This window comes from Dryas octopetala, chromosome 1 (genome assembly GCF_963921425.1).
Source record: "Dryas octopetala chromosome 1, drDryOcto1.1, whole genome shotgun sequence".
Lineage (NCBI taxonomy): Eukaryota > Viridiplantae > Streptophyta > Magnoliopsida > Rosales > Rosaceae > Dryas > Dryas octopetala.
The window spans coordinates 5,122,147-5,144,441 of record NC_141366.1 but is presented as its reverse complement, the minus strand read 5'-3'; the positions used below and the strand labels follow the sequence as shown (position 1 = coordinate 5,144,441).

Sequence of the window (22,295 nt, the reverse complement as noted above, 5' to 3'; positions counted from 1 at the left end):
TTAAAGAAAAAAAACTATTTTAATTGACAATCTTGTGGATCATTTTTCTAATAAAAATGAGACCCATATAATTGAATTCCCAGATAGAGAAACATATTAAAAAATTTATTCTACCTTCAAATCTTAAGTTTTTAATGTCAATGACCATTTGGTCTTGTCAATGATATTTAGTCTCCATTTGTCGGAGTAAGAGTAGGTCTTGAATTTAAAACTCATAAACATTAATTGATTAATAAAAAAAAATTTTGATCTTCGCAATAAATTTTGTATCAGACCAAAATGAAAATAATAAATTTTGTAATATACAATAAGGTACAAATGTAATAGCATTATGATATCATTAAGCTTCTGATCCTAGCCCCGCCAAATTGAATTTGTACCCCCATTGGAATCTGTCGGCACTACAAGGATTGTGCCACGTGTCCAGCCTACAAAGAAAAATGAGTCCAATGCATGTCTGACGATTGACGCCCTCTTGGTCCCACTGAATCCTTATCCCGAATCTCACCGTATCAAACAACCAAAAAAAAAAAAAAAAAATCGAGAAGATGAAAATCCCACTGAATTAAAAGAGAGAAAAAAATAGAAAAGAAGTAATGTTTTTGCGATCATCTTCTTCTCATTATCAGCTAACAAGGTGCAGGGTTTTGCTACCCTAAAGCCATGCCTACGGTACCTATAAACCGCGAAGATTAATCAGAGCCGTCCGTTGGATCAATGTCATCGTCGTCATCAGCTTTCTTCGTGATCTGCCTCCTCCACTCTATGATCGCCATAACCAGCGGGGCCCTGATGATGTTCTACATGAAGGAAATCTACACCTTCGGGCACGGGATGGAGACCGCGAACAAGCTGCTGGGGTCCACGCCGCACGACCAGCTCCTCATTCGGACCTCCGACTCGTTCTCCGGGTTGCTCCTGTTCGCGATCGGGTTCCTGCTGCTGATGGTCTCGTTCGTGAGGGACCGCGAGTTCCAGAGCTTCTTCGCCAAAGGGTGCACGGTCCTCCATGTTTTCATGGCGCTGTGGAGGTGTTACTTCGAGCGGAGGGTGGAGGACCTCGCTTGGGATTGGCTCAGGCAGACAGTTGGCGATGTGGTATTGGCTCTCTCCTGGGTTTTCTTTCTTGTTTTCTCTTGGAGGGAAAAGTACGATTAAGCCCCTCTCCGTCATGGTTTCTTTTATTGGCTTTGTGGATTGTTGATAGCTATATGTTGATTATTTAGAAACTATCCACATTGGGCAGCTTGAGTGCTTGTGGTTAATTATTATGGCTGCCTGTAAGCTCGAATTAGGTTTCAGTGTTCTTTCTTGTAAAAAAAAAGTATGAAATGAAATGAAATTTCTATTTTTTGGGTTTACTTGCATGTTAGTGGAATTTTAATCTCTATTTTCTTGTTTTTATTAAAGCATGAATGATAAACTGGAGGCTTTTATAGTTTATAAACACTAGTTGAAGGCTTGAAGGCAAGAACCAATGACTATAAGTGTGTTTGTGTGGACTCTTGAAGATAGGCAATGGAGTTGGAATTTGAAGTGGTGGATTTTCCCTTATCAGGCTAGTATATATAATTGTGATTGTTTCTGTATGACTATGGTAGCATTATGGTTTTGTTGAGATTGTGCCTTTTGGAATTGCAAATCTGCTTCTTCTCATAAAAGGGTGTATTCAACTACTAGAATTCCAGTTTTGCATATTTCACTTTTTAGTTTGCTGTTTGATCTGGGGAGTTGTTAATCTCTTGTCTGTGATCAACATTGTATCATCCTGCCTGTTTTCATTAGTCTCATTACCTATCTCATTTCTGCTACGTCCTTTATTTTACTTTCCATGTTTGAATAAAACGCATCCCCATGAAGTTGCCTTCGCTACCTACGCTAGACTATATGAGCAGAGAGTTTTGGAGTTTGCTGAGGTTTGTGTTGGTATTAGCAGGATGAATCCCGTTTAACAAGTCTTTTCTAGAGCCTACTATTGTGTCAAACCTTAGACTGATGAACTGTTGGGCACTCCTCTGCATGTAACCCCAGGTTCTGAGCTTGGCATGAGCAGCTCGTATGGTGAAACCCCAGCCCCACATCTCTTCCGAAGCTTTGGATCGGCATTTCTTCGTTCAATCTCCTTTTCAATCCTCCTCATCTCCATTGAAAATCTGTAAAATGCCTCAGTAATCACGGTGTCAGCTGACCAGGTTGACAGCTCTTTTCTCACCCCAATATACTCCTCATCAGGTGAGTGCGCTGAAATGATGTCTATTACAGCCATGTACCCTTATTCTGTTGCATAAGGGTAATCCTCAATCAGTAGTCTTAGCCCATGGTCTTCAGTCGGGTCTGGTACTGCTATAGTGCTATTCCTCTGTGTAAAAGTGAAAATGAAGTCAGTAAGCCATTGATCACTTTTGAGTTCGTTTTAAACATTTCAAAATTTATGGTTCAGTTATGATATGTATATAAGTTGAGAGAATTAATTAAGTGTTCTGAAACCTTCTAATTAGATCTGCAGGAAGGCCCTCAAGATCAAATCCGCCACCAATCCCCATAAGCAGCACAACTATTATATACCCAAGTTACCAACTATTATATATATTGAGCTTAAGATACCTAAAATAATTTGATGATCTGAGCCGTCTATTATATAAATCTCCATACAAGAATCACTCTCAAAAAAATAATGTCCGTTCTAAAACAAAGAACGAACATCCTGCACCTGTATTGGTTGGTGGGTGTCCGGTTCGGCAGCGTCTAGGGTGTGGGTTGTTGTGGCCTCCAAGGGTGGGTCTTGAGTGTTCAATTCCCTTATCTGGATCTCCAATGTCATTGTAGGTGTCATAGTCATATATTCTATCAGATGCCACTCTAAGTCCTCTGCCATCCCCCCTCAGCTGCCTTAGCTCCATTTCTCTTAGCTCTTCCAGCCCTGCTGGTGTCTCACTGGGTAAGTAGGCCTGCAAAATTCAAAGTGATCAATTGGTCATGACACCCATTACATTTATATATGCAACTATATATAACTGATCATATATAGTATCTATCTATGTACCTTAGTAGAGAAGAAGATTTTTTTTTTGGGAGTGAGTCTTGTGTGGTTGAACCCAAGAGTTGCATGCAAGATGAACAACACCTTCAATGTTGATGGTATCCAAATAGAACTCGGTGTCATAGTTGTTGATCACTGTGATGGCTCCTGGCATCCCAAATTTTGAATCCACCCCAAATTTAACTTGGTATGTAGTTCTAGTACTGTTCTTCTCATCACCACTACTACCTGTTTTTGCATTCTTGGTCCAATCCAATAAAGCTTCCTCGCTCACCCTTGGCTTCATTCTCTCTTTATTGTTTAAACGTACATATGCAAGATTAAGAGGAAATTAATTAAAGGGAAGGTTAAAACAACAAATGGATAGATCATCAAAAACTACAACAAAAGTGAAAGAAACTATATGAAATTACAAATTGACTTGACTCGATCACTGTATGACAACATAACATAAGAAATACACCATGGAACGAAAATAGAAATACCGAATTAAGCGGCTTACTTGGGTCAATTTGAGTGCTAACAAGCTGCAGGACAACACCCTTTTGATTATTAGAATCTCCAAACCAATGAAGCACCATGTGTTCCATATTTGGCTTCTGATCACTTTTCCTTAAAGTCACTAGCGCTGTGAGCTGCAATGACGTCACTACTGCAGGCTTCTCAGCAGCAACAGTAGATGGTACCATGTCCGCAGTGAGAGTGGCGTCATTATTAATCAGTACTAGTGTTGTTGTTGCCAACTTGCCACCTTCTTTTTCCTATGTAATTGAAATCTTGTTCTCTTTGTTGAAGAAAAGAAATGGCCGAGGAAGCTAGAAAGCTTGGAATAAAAGTCTGTTGGTTTTGAAATGGCCAATGCCATATTTTTTGCCATTGTTATAACTGCGCCTGTGGATTTTGTTGGAATTCAATTGCTATAAGCCTGCAACATGCAATTTATAGAGAAAGAGGGTAATGATCTGCACGTGTTAGTAAGCAATTATCTGGCCAACCACATCAAAATTGAAAAAATTTAACTTTTAATCGATTATAATTTTAACATATTATCTCACTCCCTTTTACCACTTAGACTTAACAACTAAAAGTTAAGAAACATGATCAAGAAGTACCATGTTGTGTTGCAGGATTACAACCTTTCATGCAGCCTTTGTCTTAAACACATTAACTATATCAAGTGGATCTTAATTCATTTTGTGATTTAATTAGTGGTTACAAGGGTTTAGTTTTTGGGTAAGGATTTTTTTTTTTGGCCAATTGGGTAAGGATAATTTTTAAGAAAAACGTGAATTAAAATGTACAATTATGATTATTTGAATAAAAAAGACTGTAATTTTAAATCCTAATATGATCGGGCCGTGCAGATATATGCCCTTATCTGCCATATTCGAATTCACAACAAAAAATGTGTCTTTGTTCCAACCACCGCGTAAGCCCCATACAGAGGATAGGCTGGTTCGTTTAAAGAGAATTTTTTCTATGATCAAACCCGATCATGTCGTGTATGATATGAACAGGCTCCGTAAGATCCAGTAGAATAAATAATTGGCATAATTTAGATTATGTTTTATTTTTATATATTTCACTTACTAAATAGTATAGAAATGTATTCATTTCCTCTGCATTGACTCGATTTATGATACTATCAAAGTGAAATAAGGGATTTAAAGAAGAACAGAAGTTAGATTATATTAGTAACAAGTAAATCCTTTGTATGTAATAAGTGTCGTGGGGAGTGGGGGGTGGGATAAAGGCTAATTGCAAGGTCATATGGACAATCATTTGAATTGAAAGGACTTAAAAACAGTATTGATGAAAAGGCTGAATTTATTTGAGAGGTGAAGCTAATCCTTGCTCAAGCTACTGTGCAGGATATGATGTTTTGTCCTACTCCTTCAATAATGTAATCTACCTGCTCACACCCTAACAATTTTGTTGTTATTAGAAGAGAAGCCTTGTCAAAAAAAAAAAAAGGAGAGAGAGAGAGAGAGAGAGGAGAAGCCTGATTGGCTCATTGGCTTATGAATTGCGTTGAGTATCATCTATTTTTTAAAGTTTTCCTCAAAAAGACCTCAATCCTCATTAATTTTATCTACTATAAATAGTAACTTGAAGTAAAACGTGTATATTGTTCAACTCGTTTCTCTCATTTTTAATGCACGTTTTTCTCATGCCTATTTTTTAATGTACACCAGAGAAAAGAGGCCTTTCACTAATGTTTCACATTTTTCATTCATTTTTTTTTTCAAACAATAAGAATAAATAAATTCATATCACATAGCTTGTTACTTGTTAGTGTTTCCCATCTTAAGAAAAAAATTATTATATGAGCACGCTACTAAGATCAGTGACGAAGATCCTGGGGTTTATTAAATAGATAACAAAGAAAAAACAATCTTAACACACGGATACAGACACTAACTTATGTGTGCAAAGACCTTATCAAAAGAAAAATGCGTATTAGCGACGTCTGTTCTACACTCATATCCGATAATTTGGTTTTCTTGAATTGATTTACAAATGTTTTGAAGCCTCCTAAGTATAAGAATCTTGGCCTTCAACGATTGAAAACATTGTGTATATCAGTATATGTATATCAATAATAGTTGTATCTTAGCCTAAAAACAAAAGCAGTAGCAACAATAAAAACAAAAATCGAGTATGCTGAAATGATGAATAGTCAGAAGAAAATTCTGTTTTCTTCAATTCTTACACTTGAAAAACTCTACAAGACTACACTCAAAACTTTAATACTCAAAAACTTGGAAGTCACAAAACCACAAAGGAATACCAGCACCTTTTTTCAATATACAACTCAACCCAACCTAGGATTAGTGACTAATCCTAGGTTGGGACTAATCATTAGTCCTTAAAAGGGAAGGCACTCGCGTTCCAAACACAGAAACTCCTTCAAGCACCAAAACCCAGAAAAAGAAAAAAGAAACATTAAAATGTAATGCGGGAGGGGTATCTGAAAGATAACAATGTGAAAGAATAAATAATCAATCCAAGTGTCATTTCTGTGGTTTTCATTCATATCCTAGGGCAGTGCATACAAACTAATATCGAACAATATCCTGGAGGCACTCATAAAAGTGAGTGATGTTTATTTTCTCTTTTCCAGAGAAGATTGACTCGGCAGATCCTCCTTTCTCACCCTGGGCTGCCATCTCAATTAACATATAGAGCTTCTTGATAGTCATCTAGAGAAAGAAATTGAACGGAAAGAAAAGTCAGAAAATGATTAAAATTAAAAAAAACAAAGGAAAAGAAAATCCACTCATCACTACCATGCAAAATATAGAACTGGATGTTTGAGTGGGTCTTAGAAATGTTATTGTGGATTGATTTATGGCCATAATAAAATTACTTAAAACATTAAACTAAGTTTAGGTTGCAAGGTACAACCACATGCAAAGTTTTGTCCTTGTAGAAGCAACCGACTATATAAATATTTTAGGCTTCAAAAGAAAATGTCAGATAGGTTGTGGGTTTAATCAACTGTAGAAAATTGAAAAAATGAACAAAGGAAAGGATGGCAGAGTTTACATCATTCAGGGCCTCTGCAGCATTATCGATGTCTTCAGCAGCAAAAACATTCAACTGTTGTAGCACCTACAATGAGGAAAAAGTGCAAAAAATTAAAAATACACATACAAAGTTTAAAGCTAATAGTTTACAGCATATTTTTCTGTAAAATCATGATAGATATAATATGAACATGTGGCTTGATACAAACAACAAAGAAAATTAAAGAGCGGTATAAAGAAAGAATAAAATGAATATTAGCATAGAAATGATCGGAATCTTGTTACTAGAGAATTCACCGCCTTCCAGCACCATAAATAATGAAACAATCCAATTCTAAAAGCAATTTTTCAAGGAAAGATACATCCAAGATGGTGGATTGCTTTCACTATTGTTGTGGAAGTGATGCAAGCCTAATTTTGATAAATAAATGCCCAAGTAATCATATTTGAAAGACAAACCATTCAAATTACCAACAATAGTTGAATGTAAAAAAAAAAAACAAAAATATAAAAGCAAAAAAAAAAAACAAAAGGGAAACAACAATATGGTTACCTTCTTTGCATCCTCTATCTTTAATGTGGGAACATGGTAAGTGACAGAAAAGGTGTCACAAAAACCAATTGAATCTAAGAAGCCCAATTCACTTGTTGTTCCAAACACCAGAAGCTTTTTCCCCTGAAGAGCGAAAAAAGTAAAATAGACAAATTATAGGCATCCAAAGACTTCAGAGATGTAAGGGAGAGAAAAGAAAATAAAGCCTAAGATATAATTATATTTCTGAAACATAAGGCTTTGTACGGATTCAGCCAATAGATGCTAAACCAGTGCTCTGATATTCAAAAAAGACGAGGCAAAATGAAGAACCTTTGGAGGAAGGCGCTTAAGAAGAACCAACAGTGTTTGAGATATTAAATTTGAAAACCTTGGACCAATAGCAACGTACTCTAGTAGCCTGCAACACAATTATAAAAAAAAATTGATTCACAAGATAAATGGTTGAAAAAGGTTTTGTGAGAGACTAGCCAAGATGAGTCACAAAGGTCAATTAAATTTAAATCAGCATTCAGGGCAAAAAACATAATTACCTTTCAATGTCATCGAGGATAATGATGCTCAATGGTGACTTGTATGCATCCTCAAAAACCTATCATAAAATTAAAAAGTTAAGTAATTATATCTATAAGGCCCCATTCATCCATATGTATGTGTGTGATTCATAGGAAACCAACAGATCATCCCAGTAGTTTGCTGTAGAAGTTCACAATAGTCTGCAAGTTGAATACTAGAGAAACGAAACGGATATCTCTAAACTGAGACGTAACAAACACTTTTCAGAAAACAAAATTTGCTTAAAAGTGTTCAAGAAGATCAACAAACCTTTACGATTTGTGCACATTTGGTACTCTCATGAAGACCAATCATTGTCTCAGCCGAGACCTATCCAATTAGAAAAATTTGTAACATTGATAAAGAGAAGATAGATTTTGAAAAGACTGCAAATTCTTAAAAAGGTTATAAATATGTAACATGAAACCAAAAATAGCTTACAATTTTGACATAGGGAAAATCACTGTCGATGCCAACAGTAGCTGCCAGTGCAGATTTACCACTGTCCAAGATGGGCAAAGATCAGAAGACTCATAATAAACAACACCAAATTAAAAAGGAATAAACACACACACACACACACACACACACACACACACACACACATATATGCATACCTGCCACTAGGGCCTTCCAAAAGGCATGTAACAAGTGGGCTTCCTTTGCTCAATTTAACTTGCTCCACGAGTAGGATAGCTCTTTGATAAATGTTCTTATGTCGATCACCACAATCCACCATACCATTAAGTCTATAATTCAAATTATGAGATCATCAGGAAATAAAATTAAAAAAAAATAAATAAATAACAGACTGCATATTTTGCTAGACATCCAAAGAAAGCATGATCTTCATTTAAACGGACCAAAATCATGATTTCTGCTACTTTTACCAAGACTAGGCACTTGCTAACCTGATCTAACATAAAAAGTGATGTGAATTAAACTAGATAAACTAGCTATCACACTTCCCTTTTACTGAAGAGCTCAGCAGTAATTAGCAACTAACTAAAGCTGTACCTGCATCTTTCAAGGTCATCAGTGGAGGCTCCAAATGCAGGTATAATTTCATGGAGTGCATGTAGAAAATCATCCATAGTAACCTTAATACTCTCTTCATCCACTGGCTTGGTAAGATCATCCAAACTTAGTTGTCTATTCAAGGCAAATGATACTGCACTTTTAACAACACCTTCAAGTTCAGCACCACTATAGTTTTTTGTACGCGCAGCTGCAAACACGAAATTGTAAGCAAAGCCCTCAAACTCCTTCATGGATACAATGATACATAGGTATGGATCAAATTATTCTAAAGATGTTTACAACTTTACACAGAGAAAATAATTGTATTGATGTAACACTAGAACATTTTGAGGGAAGAAATGGAGAAAGAGAACAAGGCAAAGTAGAAAGAGAAGAAGAAAGAGAAAGAGCAAAGTAGGTCTGTAATCTTAATCATATGCTAAAACTATGATATCCAATCTCAATAATTCCTACTTTTGTTGCCAATCCCAAAATAATGAAATGTTGAATAACATTAATTAAATCCTTAAATTGTAACAGTAGAAACTAGATAAAAAATTAAATCCTTAAATCCTAATTCTTCAAATAAGTAAATAAAATTTCTCTCTGTGCACCACTTTTAAGAGATAAAACAAATCAAGTACAAGCATCCATATTTAGGAAGAGGTGGCCAGGTGGGATACAAAATAGATTTATATATGTCCATGTAACAATTATATTATTTCTGACACAGTTTTAGAATATTGAAACCAGCCTATCCAATATTCTGGAACACTAATTTTGTTAGTGCTGACAGAAACATTTTAAGGTTACTATTCCAATCACCATCTTCCAGCCAATGTAATTAATTAAAGAAACTAAATAGTCTCCAATCAATTTTTAATTCAACCAATTAACAGATGAATAAGGATCTGGCAAGCATATGTCGCTTATGCACATACCAAGCTCTTGAAGGTTCACATCAGGAGCAAGAAAAGAGCTCTCTTTCATCTTGTTTGTATGAATTTGAAGAATCTGTAGACGACCATTTTCATCAGGAAGGCTGATCTCAATTTGAACCTCCAGACGTCCTGGCCTACAAACCAGAAAAAGAGACAAAATCAGAAGATGTTTACTGAAGAAATGTGTTGTGAAATGACTTTGAAGATTAATAAGTTCATTTCTCATCCATCATTAAATCAATCAAAAAGAAAATTCCTATGTTAGTTCAGACTGCATATAGCTACTAAAGTTCCACAAATCTTCAATGAAAAGTTACAACTCATGTTTGAAAGCCATCATATGTTCCTTGTGAGGTAACAAGTTACTGTAACCATGGGCAGTTTTAGTCCATAATAACCAACAAAACCAACAATAAAAGTTAACTATGAGTTGCTATCCATTCTTCTGAAGACATAAGACAATCCGAGGTGACACATGAACAGTTAAATAACAAAGCAGTGAGGAGGGTGGGGGAGGGATGGAGAGAGAAAAAGATAGAACACCTCAAAAGAGCTTCATCAAGCAAATCCTTTCTGTTAGTCATCCCAATAAGCAATACATTATTGAGAGATTCCACGCCATCAATCTGGAAAGCAAGTAGTCTCTTGGTCATACTGATGAAATTGCTCATGAACACAAAGTAGACTATAATGGCAAAGAAATTTGTACATCTTTGCAAGACTTAAAACCCAATTGTAAATTTCACTAACCTTTGTTAGTAACTGGTTCACAATACTATCATGAACCCCTGTACCATCTCTAGTTGACCCTCTTGACTGTATATGCAAAATAAAGCATGCGTTAGTCTTTCTGCTGTATAAAAACTTGAATCTCAAACCAACAAACCTTAAATCCAAACATCTATGAATATTTGTGAGCATTGTAGCTTGAGAGAGAGAGAGAGAGAGAGAGAGAGAGAGAGAGAGAGAGAGAGAGAGAGAGAGAGAGAGAGTGGGATGTACGGTCAACTTTGTCATCATGAACAGAAAATTGATGGCACCACCAGTTTAATAATGAAAATAAAGAATCTTAGTGTAGAGGAAGAAATCTTTGTACCTTACAAATAGCATCAATTTCGTCAAAGATTATGACATGCAAATCACTTTGGTCTCCTGAAGAGTAAAGGACATGATGGCATCAGAAATTATTGGAAAACCAACGTAGAAGTGCACTTGACACATATATTGCTCTTACCACGAGCCCTTTGATCATTCTCAGCATCAGAAAATAGATCCCTAACATTCTTTTCTGTTTCACCAACAAACTTGCTCAAGACTTCAGGGCCGTTAACAATCTAGTAAAGTTCATCAGGGAAAAAAAAATTATCCCATCAATCACCAATGCAAATAATTAATATATATAATGCTAAGTTGCAATTCAGAAATCATTCAGACATGCTCAATTAGTTTTGGAACCCTAAGCCAATGTTCTAGCATCAAAATAATGTGTTAAAGCATGATTCAGAAAGACTTCAACGTTTACAGCTGGCAGAGCTCAATTGCTTCATTACCTTGGCATGTTATGAAATATAAGAATACAAAACTGTGACAATGAATATCTAGTTCTTAATTTCATTTCAATTTCCTGTGTCATCAATTGGTAATCTTTTTTGGAAACTTTGTTGGCAATGAAAAGCAAACATTCATACATTAGTCAATTCTCAGCTTTCCCTACCAATCCAAAGAAATAAAAAAAAGTGGATTCATTGCCAAACCTTTGGTTCTTTCCCATTCAACATTTTTCCAATTTGACGAGCCATAAGAGTTTTTCCAGTACCAGGTGGTCCATAAAGCAACATACCCTTTACATGCTTAATCCCTAACCTGAAACATCAAAAGCTTTCCAATTAAGAGTATGGTATACATATAAACCAAAACAATGTCAATATAACTTGAAAACACTGTTATCTTACTTATTTGTCACATGTGGAGGGAATACACGGGAGGCAAAAGCTCTTCGAAATATATCTGCAAACTCAGCACTTAAACCACCAATGCCAAGTGTTTGAAGATTAAATTCCTTGTGCCTAAAGATGTTGCTACTCGCAGCTTCACGCTGATTTACGATCTGGAGAACACAAGTCAATACACCAAATTTTAAGACATTATTTTATATAGTTTACTATTCAGAGTGTTACTGAATGTGTTCTCTTGAAAATGGCTATCATATCAAAATGATCATAACTCTGTTTAATATGGATGAAAATGGTTCATCATTTTCTTTTTGTTGGTAAATGAGTAAATTTATAAAACAAGCCCAATTTATAAATCTATCATCATTTCAATCTAGGATAGGAATATAGGATTGCTTTTTTCTTACTGTAAACACAAACTCATGAACAACCTATAATGACAACCATTACGAACTATATGAAGTTGCTTTCTCTAAACATAAGGAAAAAAATCTATTAACCAGTAAAGGTAACTATACTAAATGTAGCATATCTGTCCTTTTCACCATTTAAAAATATTAAGCCTGACATCATTTGACAAATTAAGGAATAGGTAAGGATAGATAACAGTAGGGAGAGAGGAGAGAGAGAGTACTTAAAAGACATCAAAATCTCACCTTTATTCCACTTGCGCCCGATGTCTCAAAGATAAAATATGTGTCACTTGAAATCATCCCTCTTTCAGGAATGTTGGAGACTTTGGAGTTTTCTTGTCCCTCCACTGCAGCCTGATTGACTGTAAAAATGTAATTATTCCCATGATACTCAAATGACACTTTTTGTCCAGCCGTCATAACCTGCATATAGTAAAGCCCAACAATCCACAAACTCAACATATAGCTAACTAAAAAAACTGAAAGAGTGAGAGAGAGAGAGAGAGTGAGAGAGAGAGAGAGAGAGAGAGAGAGAGAGGGAGAGAGACTCAACAATCCATTCAGGACAATAAGATCATGGCTGATTTTATCAAGCAAACCATAATCAAAGTTTCAGTCTATTCAAACTGGAGGTGCCTGCCTTAAAATGATATTGTTGGAATCCGTTTTATTATTTGCTTCTCGGGTGTGCAAAATACATCTGTATACATTCATCATGTTGGATCCAACACTCTTTTTAATTCACATACTAAGTGCAAACTTTGATGTATCTATAGTTGTGATGAAGCCAGACAGACGATATAAACAAGCATAAAAAAACAAGTAGGCAAAGTAGAAAGTAGAAGAGGCTACCTGGTTGATGAACCTCTTTCTAAGTTGGTTCGCCAGTAGAACAGCATCAACCTACAAAACAATCCAGAAGTTCTCGAAAATCCATAGAAAATAAAAAGAAGAATGTGAGAACAGAAATCCATAAGCAAATACCTGTTCATTTTTAGTCCCTTTTTTCACAAACTCCAAATCGAGCGTGAGCAGCGCCAAGTTGAAATCCTCAGGTGGAATAAATCTAAAACGATTAACAAAACGCAATGAGAAACTGAAAAATTATCAAAAGCTTAGCTGTGAGCCTGTGATTGATTGGAGTCACTGACTAACCTGCTCACAGGTATTGAGTCGCCACTAGAAACCCTAGCATACCGTCGTTGGATTGCGTTCAGCGCAATGTGGCCGCTTCGTATGTTTTCGTGAGCAGTTTCTTTCAGTTAAGACCACCAAAAAATTAAACAAAAATATTTGCAGCAACTCCAGGTGATTGATTTCGTCAAAAATTAACCAAATCGTCAAAAATTAACCAAAATCGTAACGATTTCACAATCAGCAAATCAAGAATTCAAACAAGAATGCAACAAGAAATGTGGTGTCGTTAAGAACTAACCGATTGCGGTGAAAATTGGATAGTTGAATGCGAAAAACTTAAATGCAATCAGAAAGCGTGAAAATGAGAAAGGATATGAGATAGAGAGGACGAAGGAATCGCCGACGGAAGCTAGATGGAGCTTGGAGCCGCGGACGGCGAAGCTCTGAAGATCGGACGGTGAGCAGTAGGCGAAGTTAGTGAGAGCGAGATCTGGAGCAGGTGTGTTGGTTACGATCATCGTCGCTGGCGCCATTCGATCGACGACGGTGAAATCTGGCCGGAGTTGGTTTTTCGTTACTTTGGTTATAAGAAATGAAGATGAAGAGCTTTGGAATTGGGTTTTCGTGGGCCGTGAGGCGGTTTCAATTCGTAGGAAGAAACTGTAGTTGGCCCAAATTCAAAATAGGCCCTTTATACAAGAAGACAAGTCAAAGTACAAAATTTTAAAAGGTGACGTCATCAATCGAGTGGAGAATGAGAGTAAGATATGGCCAATCAATAGTTGAATAGTTAGTAACTTAATAGTGTGGGTTTGGAAAGATAGTTAGAGATCTCAGCAATCAATTGTTGAATGGTTTCATGGTCAAAAAAAAAAAATTGTTGAATAGTTTATAGTGTGGGTTTGGAATTTGGATGAGGATGTATGAAATTATCGGGAAGAAATTAAAATCTTAAAAAAAAATATATATTGACTAACGTAATTTAAATGTGATTTTTATTTTGGGTAAAAAAAAATGTGATATTAATAATAGAAGTAGTGGTTGATGGTACTTGGTAGTGGGGTGGGGGTAGTGTAGTTGCTGGTGGCTGCAATGACAATGGTGATGGTGGTGGTGATGGTAGGAGCGAGGTGGTTGTGCCAATGGTTATGGTGATAGTGGTAGTAGTGATGACATGACTGGTGGCAGTGGAGGCAAGGGTAATGAGAGTACGGTGGTGATGGTGATGATGGTACTGTTGGTGGCAACAACAATAGCCATGGAGGCTTGGAATAGTGGTAGTGGAATGGCGATTGTCGATGGAAATAATGACACTACTAGTGATAAGGTAGTGACCATGATGATGATAGTGGTAGTGCTGGATGTGAATTTGTTCTTAGAGTCTCATTGTTTTAAAAATTAATAAATAACATATTTAAATAGAATTTAAAGTTATGGAAAAAAAAAATTAAAGTTGAATTTATAATCCCAAATTTCACATTTTTTTCAAATTTATTATAAAATTTCCTTAATAATATTACAAATAAGAAAATTATCTCATATTTGTATTTATTTTATGATAGGAGGAAAACTTGTAAACCCAAAAAGAACAAATTTAGTCGGAGACAATTATAGGTGTTGAAAAGCCCAAAAGATTAGCCTCAATTAGGCCTACAACAGAGAAGAGAGGGAGCACAAACATTCGGCATCCTAAATCAAGCTCATGGTCATGGCCCAAGTTGGCCAAACAACCAACACCACTATTTGTGATTTTGTTCCCTATACAACTAATGAAGAGTGTACATTCACTTTCGAGTTTCGACTAATTTTTGTATGGAACATAAGATGCCCTATAAGAATATCCAAAAGATTTAAAAATGGCGGAGGCTATTCTGATCCTCCTCCATTGTTGAGTTGACCATCTTAATACATTTTAGACAAATTTTTCTTGTTTTATCATTTATTACAAAAAATTATGAAACTACCTAGACTCATTCGGCAACATGCCACTGAAATATACTAAGGAGTTCGGTAGTTTATGGCTTAATATAATGACAATGTTCAGCAGAATACTGCCGAATGCCTTTTTCATTTCCATTCGGTAGTTACTTACTGAAAACTCCATCAATGTTTGGCAGTTAGGTGCCGAATAACTACAAACATTTCAACAGACAAATGTCAAATGACCCGATGAATAAAATCGAAATTTTTTATTTTAAGAGTAAAATTTAAATTTAAAAATAAGATGGTTAACTCAGCAATTTAAGATGGTCGGAATAACTTAAGCCTTTAAAAATATAAATCAACAACACCATCAATATCTATGTCAACTTCAATCTTTTTGTAACCATAGCTCCAAAGTCATAAGGAGGCAAGGGCCGCAAGGCAGTATATAAACCCCAAAGCCTCAACATCAGGAAAGAACTTCACCACAGTCCAATAAAGTATTTTCACTTTCACTTATTCATAAACCATAATGTAGCTTATTTAGTTTCCCTTTGTGGACACTTCTGTTACATCAATTTGAGTACAAATTTTCACCAACTCAAAAAAAATAATAAATAAATAAACCATAAACCAAACCCGAAAGTGACTTCGGCCACCTCAAAACCCCCAACTGAATCAAAAGCTAAAACCCTAGCCCCACCTCACATAACGACGCCCATGGCAAACCGACGGTGCCTACGAGTTCTGACCCGCCATGCCTCCGCCGTTTTCTCGACGAACCCTTCATTCCAATCCCTCCATACCCCACCTCCCCTCTTCATCAATGAAGCCCTCAAAACCCTCATCTCCAAATTCCCATTCGTTTTCACCAACCCCGATCCGGCTTGGTCACAAACCCGCCATTTCTCGTCAAATCGAAACGACGACGTAAACGAAGGCAATGAGTACAGTGAAGCAGAAGACGATGATGATGATGACGATGACGATTACGATGACGATGAAGTTGTGGAGAGTAGTGAGGACGAGAGTGTTTCGAGTGGAAGTTCGAAAAGAGAGTATACGGCAGAGGAGAAAGAAGCGGAGGCGGAAGCCATTGGGTATAAAATTATTGGGCCGCTTCAAAAGTCTGATCGAGTTTTCAAGTCCTACGAACCCGTTTTCGCCGTTATTCAGGTTCGAATCTCGTGGTTTACCTTTATCTTTTGCCATTGTATTGGATGAGACTGTTAAAATGGTAAAATGGGTTTGGTTAATTTGATTTTGTATTGTTCTTGTAGATTGGTTCGCATCAGTTCAAGGTTAGCAATGGGGACTGCATTTTCACTGAAAGGTTGAAATTCTGCGATGTGAATGATAAGGTGGGTACAGATATATTGCTGCCTATTGTGTATTTCACTGCTAGGATATCACAAATTTGTGTATGTGTTAACTTTGTGTACTACTGCATTTACCCAAAGAAATGAATGTTTGGTACCTCATTCTGGGAAATTTAAATCACAATATGCATTTTGAGATCTTGTAGCTGTACAATGTATATTGGATCTCTACATTTATATAGAGGGAGAGATTGAAGGATGCTGTCTATTGAATGTGATATGCATGAAAATATTAAGAATTTGTAATTGAAACTATAAAATTTTGGTGAAACCACTGGAAAACTAGTTTCTTTGTTATGTAAATCGAGCAGCTTAGTTTACATGCTCATGAGTGGAAAGACTAGGAAGATGGTTTTGCCATTGGCATTGAGGGTATATTCGAAGTACTAAAATTTGTAAGCAGTGCTGATTGGATTCTATTTCTATCCCATGGGCATTTATTTTTGTTTACATGCCCTCGAGAGGGCAAGACAAACTAGTGAACTTACATTTTGTTCTCCTGTTATCTTTTGTTTATGTTCTTTTTGGGGGAGTTTGATGATGCTGTTGGCATGTTGCCATTGTTGTCAGACTATTTGACATCAAATTATTGTATTCTCCTTTACTTGCATAGGAATCATTAAGATTTTGTATTTTATTACATATGAACTGACTGACTTGATACTTTGGCTGCTTGTCTCTGCAGTTGCTATTGAACAAGGTTCTCTTGCTGGGCTCAAGTAGTCAGACAATAATTGGTAGGCCCATGGTACCAGATGCAGCTGTTCATGCAGTTGTTGAAGAGCATGTAAGTGTGACGCCTTCTCTTTCTGTTTCTTTCTCTTACTCTGTGCGCATGACTAAGAGTAGGTACAGCCTGTGTCTTTTTGGCATTACCAAAGTGGATTGGAAAACAGAGACCTAATGTTCTCGTGTAAAGATTATCACTTTTATCATAGTTTCTGATGGAAGATTTCTTTTCCTTCAGAGGTGTTGCCTCAGAAATTAAAAAATTCTATAGTGAACAAGAGTGTGCTTTGGGAAGCCAACTGTAGAGCGGTAGTATCTATTACTATTTTTCCCTAAGGCTCATGGCAAAACCATTGGAGTCTAAATATAAATGTCTGTAAATTACTTTGTTTGGATAACGTCTGAATTTGTTTTGGAAACTCTGCTGCATTAACTTATATCAGGCAAGAAGAAAAAGGTAACTGAGGGAATTTAGTTTCATAAAATGCATGAAACATCATGCTATGCTGTAACAAATATTATTAATATCTCCAAATTCTTAATAGCTGAAAATAGTGGGATAAATATTTGACTGGCACTAGATTACAAATGTGTAAAGTATGAATTCATTATTTCTCTACAAATTTGGAATTAATATTCTTTTTTATTCCTCTTCACTTCAGGCATTAGATGCAAAGGTGCTTATTTTTAAGAAAAAGAGGAGGAAGAATTACCGTCGAACCAAGGGTCATCGCCAGGTAACTTCAGAAATCCCTTGTCTAAACAGTTGTAATGTGTCTGTCTTAGTACATTGATTATCATTTTTCTTGACTTCATTTCAGGAATTGACTAAGTTGAGGATAATTGATATTCAAGGGATTGGGAAACCAGAAACTGTAGTCACTGAAAAGCCTCCAAAGGCACCTGGTAAGAAGCCAGAAAAGGTTGCAGTTGCTGCATAGGGGAAACATTCACTCTGATTGAATATTGGCAATAATGGCACTCCACTCATACTCTTGTGCTTTATGGTGAGCATGATTAGATTCCTGTATTGCTCCATGCACATCTTAGGATGCCATTTGAAATAGAAATTTACATTGAACCAGGTAGATGCTGTAGGATTTGGTACACAAAATTTTCCCATTTGTATTTTCTGTATTTAGTAGCGCAAGTTATGAAACCTTGAGCTGAATGAATCGGTTTTGTTCCCAAATAGATATTTTCATGGTCATAAGGAATCTTGAGTTTTGCCAAAGTCTATTAATATCATGTGAACAAAGTTGTAAGATGTGAACAAAGTTGTGAACAAAGTTGCAACTCTGCATGAGCCATGGCCAATGAGAGAGATTCTTGTGCAATTCCTCCTATGACATGTCTGTTTCTCCTTGTGTGATTGCCTGACAATTGGAGTGTACGCTTGAATCGGTTTTTAATTTCTATTGATTGAGACCTTATTATATGTCCAAATAGGTCATAGTTAAGTTTAGTTTAATGAACTTGATCAAGCTCTTCCTTTACTTAGGATAAAAGGTGAGAGGTTTGGTGATTGCCATATATGCTTGTTTGGGTTCGGACCCATTAAACTTTTTGTAGTGGCTTGTTTGATGATTCGTGAAATATTGGGAAAGCCATTTGGGTAGGAAAGCATGGACCCTCACTGGCACTGATCCTTGTTATAAACTTAGGAATAAGGATGAACCAGAGGGTCCACGACTCAATCAGCTTGAGTGCGGCCCCAAATTGTGAAATTAACGTTTGGTGCGCAACTGGTAAAGGTATATTTGGATATAATTTTTTTTATTGTGTGATTTGTTTTGGTCAACTTGCAGAACTCTCAAAGTGGTTTCTAACTTGGATGGTCCATCCACCAACATTGAAATTTCCAATCTACGTAAACTTTTGCTAGTAATGCTTTTGTTAGAAGTACATAATTTCTTTATTAAAAATCAAAGCGTTTTCTATAAATGTATCTGGAAGAAATGTGAAATTATCAAGACAAACCAAGATGAGTTTAGTGAAATTATCAATCTCAATATAGACTTTATTTTCTTGACTTGAAGTAAGTTCATAGGAGTGTTATAATGAATGAACCTTTGGTTGCAGACTTGCAGTGTTTACTTTCTAGGCTAAAAGCCTAAAGCTAATCCTATGGAAGCCCAAATAAGGAAGAGGGTAGTCTTTGTCCCCATCTTCTATATTTGTTGTATATAACATGGATAGAGATAATGACTGAGCGTCCCATCTTTATCAACCCCTACTAACAACAGTACGAAGCAGTCCCCATCCATTCCCCAATCCCCACCTTAATATTCATTATGCAATTAATGGTGTAAATGGACTGACCAAACTGCAGCATATACATATCTATTTCGTTGACCCAAAAAACTTGATTAGGATGAAGCTTTTTCGCTTTCGGCCATTATGCAATTTGGCTCTTTTCTTATATTCCCCCGCTTCATTGGCTAAGGTCCCATAAGCTCTTTCATCAAAAGTAAGAGGAAAAATTATGTGTTTATCTTTTTCATATTATAAAAAAAACACAATAAAAATCCTTCAAACTATTCGTCAAAAGTAAGAAGAAAAACTATGTGTCTATTGTTTCATATTATTAGAAAAACACAATAAAGATCCCACAAGTTCTTTCATAAAAAGTAAGAGAAAAAACTATGTGTCTATCTTTGAGAAACACAATAAACGTATAAAACCATTCCACAAGAATTTTTATTAACCTTCCTATGCATGCCAAGTGTCAGGTATGTCAAGCATGTCAAGCCTTAATCCCCATTACAATTTCTCTCTCTCTCTCTCTCTCTCTCTCTCTCTCTCTCTCTCTCTCTCTCTCTCTCTCTCTCTCGTCGGCCAAGTAAATGTGTTTAATTAGAGAAGTGGAAGCAATAATGGTTAGGGACAGCTGTAGCTAGTTTACAGGTCATTAATTTGGTGACCCCATCACATATCCACCTCTATGATTTTGTTTTTGAAGTCTAATCTCTTCTGTATGTGTTGGGTGGTCGAAGGGCCAGCCTACGAATATCCCCTTCCATGAAAAAAAAAGGAATGCTTTTTAAGTGGATTCACTTTCTTCTTTGCCACCTATAAATCCTCTTTCAACTACAAAGTATGTATTTATAAAGAGCTGGACATTTTCCTAAAAGCACTTTGTGTTCCACTTTCAATTTAATATGATTATGCTAATGGAATTCCTTGTCACAATAGTTCCACCACTTCTAATAAATCTCCATTACCATAATAAAAAAGAGAAGAGAGTTTGATCATCCATTTACCATTATGTGCGTAATTTGTGATCAGCATGTCACTGCATATTTATTACCAATTATTCTTTAGAATATGATCGTATTTGGATTAGCATAATATCTTTCCTAACCTTTTTCTTAATGAGCTCTTGGGTCATTAGCGACCACTAATTTAATTATAATAGAGGCTAAACATTTGAATATGAAAAATATTTCCTACGGTCACAATTATAGACAAAGGTATCAAGTTTCTGTTCATGATATACATTAAGGCAATAAAACAGATTAAACAGAGAGATTAGTCCTTCAGCTTAAGGAATATTATGACGATGCATGACACCAAAGGATGTAACTCTCATATATTAATTTTCATTATGCTAATTGCTCATTGACATGGGTTGTTCCTGCCTTGGTAATCTTTAGTTTATTGTTTTCCTACACCCCCCCCCTCCTCCTCCTCCTCCTCCTCCTCCTCCTCCTCCTCCTATATTGCACTATGGTCTATGGTCAATGCACTCCTTCACAAAATTTATTTACTAATACATACTTTAAGCGCAATACACACACACCACATATTAATTTTTTGAACGAGTGGGGACAAATTTGAAATATTAATTCTTTTCAGTTTTTCTCTACCCTTTATAAAAAAGCAAAGGAAAGAATGATAACATGCATATATGTGTGTGTGTGTGTGTCTAATTGTCTATGACCACATTATTATATCGTCTTATAGGGAATTAGAAATATAAAATATATATGAGAAGGATCGAATATTTCAGTTAATAAAATAAAATTGCTAAATCATGTGTATGGAAAAGTGTACTGATTTACGAACCATACAAGATGCGCACATTTCTGCAGAAAAATATTGCATTTCTTAGTAGTACTAGAAAGAGGGAGTGTTGTTGGTTCCATATATGCATGAGCATATATGAATCGTCCATTTGAATGAGCAACCTGTTGACTCACAAAAAAGGTTGCTTTATGTAACCCTACTGTACTCTGTACACGTGGTGCCTGTGATTTTCATTTGGATCATTAATTAATTCAATAGAAATATATATATATATATGTGTGTGTGTGTGTGTGTGTGTGTTAAGACAGGCACAGTTTGCATGTATAGTGCATGTGATATATCGACTAGTACGTACAGGAAAAATGGACCATCGTGTCATCATAATGAGCATAAATATTTATATTTTCTAAAGGCACTTACTTGTGTGTTTGATGTTGATGAAGAGGTAGCTAGTTAGCTATAGTATAGATTTGTCATTTGTGATTCCCAATTCGTATAAACATTCTTTCAATGCAAGAAATAAGTGATCCTTCCACCACTTTTGTCTCTCAATATATATATATATATATGCATGATAAAATAGTAAAAGATATGGAATTATTTTGTATCCACCTTCAACGGTGAAGATACATTCTGCTATAGTGCTGGGACCATTTATTCCAAAACCACATGGCCTTAAACTATATAGTTTTGACAATGTATTATTCTGACAAAAAAAAAAGAGACAAATTAAGTTTGTATAATTATATATATATATATATGGTTTTTCCATTGAGAATTTGAGACATTATGGCCCAAGACCTTGAGAGTCTATATAATATTGTCTCGATCATATATAATATACTTGAGTCCAGATCAGCTAATAATTAATGCCCAAAATTGCAGCAAAAAAACAATATATACATGGCAGCAATGGGTGGAATATATAGATATTAATTCCACCTGTTGATCTAATGGGTTACTACTCCTCATGCGCTGCATATGTTGATGTGTACTACTAGCTAGCCCATAATTTAATTTAATTACTAACGTTGATTTTTAAAGCAGAACACATACAAGTATACAACATATACAATTGCGACAGCTAATTGGCA

At 35.9% G+C, this 22,295-nt stretch overlaps 3 protein-coding genes and 1 pseudogene across 4 annotated transcripts; 2 read left to right on the top strand and 2 right to left on the bottom strand.

Moving 5' to 3' along the window:
- The first annotated feature begins 527 nt into the window (after positions 1-527).
- LOC147296824 (uncharacterized) lies at positions 528-1,359 on the top strand. Its single transcript, XM_086249413.1, has one exon. The coding sequence runs from the start codon at positions 718-720 to the stop codon at positions 1,156-1,158; it is 441 nt and encodes a 146-aa protein (XP_086105539.1). The 5' UTR covers positions 528-717; the 3' UTR covers positions 1,159-1,359.
- A 444-nt stretch (positions 1,360-1,803) lies between these two features.
- LOC147296823 (linoleate 13S-lipoxygenase 3-1, chloroplastic-like) lies at positions 1,804-3,915 on the bottom strand (annotated as a pseudogene). The gene is made up of 4 exons (XR_015119954.1): positions 3,543-3,915; positions 3,044-3,331; positions 2,691-2,948; positions 1,804-2,359 (listed from the first exon to the last, which is right to left on the bottom strand). The product of XR_015119954.1 is annotated as a linoleate 13S-lipoxygenase 3-1, chloroplastic-like (transcript).
- A 1,768-nt stretch (positions 3,916-5,683) lies between these two features.
- Positions 5,684-13,780, bottom strand: NSF (AAA-type ATPase family protein). The gene is made up of 21 exons (XM_086240840.1): positions 13,518-13,780; positions 13,160-13,256; positions 12,989-13,070; positions 12,857-12,907; positions 12,248-12,427; positions 11,592-11,746; positions 11,394-11,502; positions 10,874-10,973; positions 10,736-10,791; positions 10,390-10,455; positions 10,183-10,265; positions 9,640-9,773; positions 8,696-8,906; positions 8,296-8,427; positions 8,120-8,180; positions 7,949-8,008; positions 7,657-7,715; positions 7,436-7,523; positions 7,124-7,246; positions 6,590-6,655; positions 5,684-6,243 (listed from the first exon to the last, which is right to left on the bottom strand). The coding sequence occupies exons 1-21, from the start codon at positions 13,672-13,674 to the stop codon at positions 6,100-6,102; spliced, it is 2,214 nt and encodes a 737-aa protein (XP_086096966.1). The 5' UTR covers positions 13,675-13,780; the 3' UTR covers positions 5,684-6,099.
- Positions 13,781-15,680: 1,900 nt separating this feature from the next.
- NFD1 (Ribosomal protein L21) lies at positions 15,681-18,509 on the top strand. The gene is made up of 5 exons (XM_086229075.1): positions 15,681-16,240; positions 16,345-16,425; positions 17,129-17,230; positions 17,835-17,909; positions 17,994-18,509. The coding sequence occupies exons 1-5, from the start codon at positions 15,785-15,787 to the stop codon at positions 18,111-18,113; spliced, it is 834 nt and encodes a 277-aa protein (XP_086085201.1). The 5' UTR covers positions 15,681-15,784; the 3' UTR covers positions 18,114-18,509.
- The last annotated feature ends 3,786 nt before the right edge of the window (positions 18,510-22,295 follow it).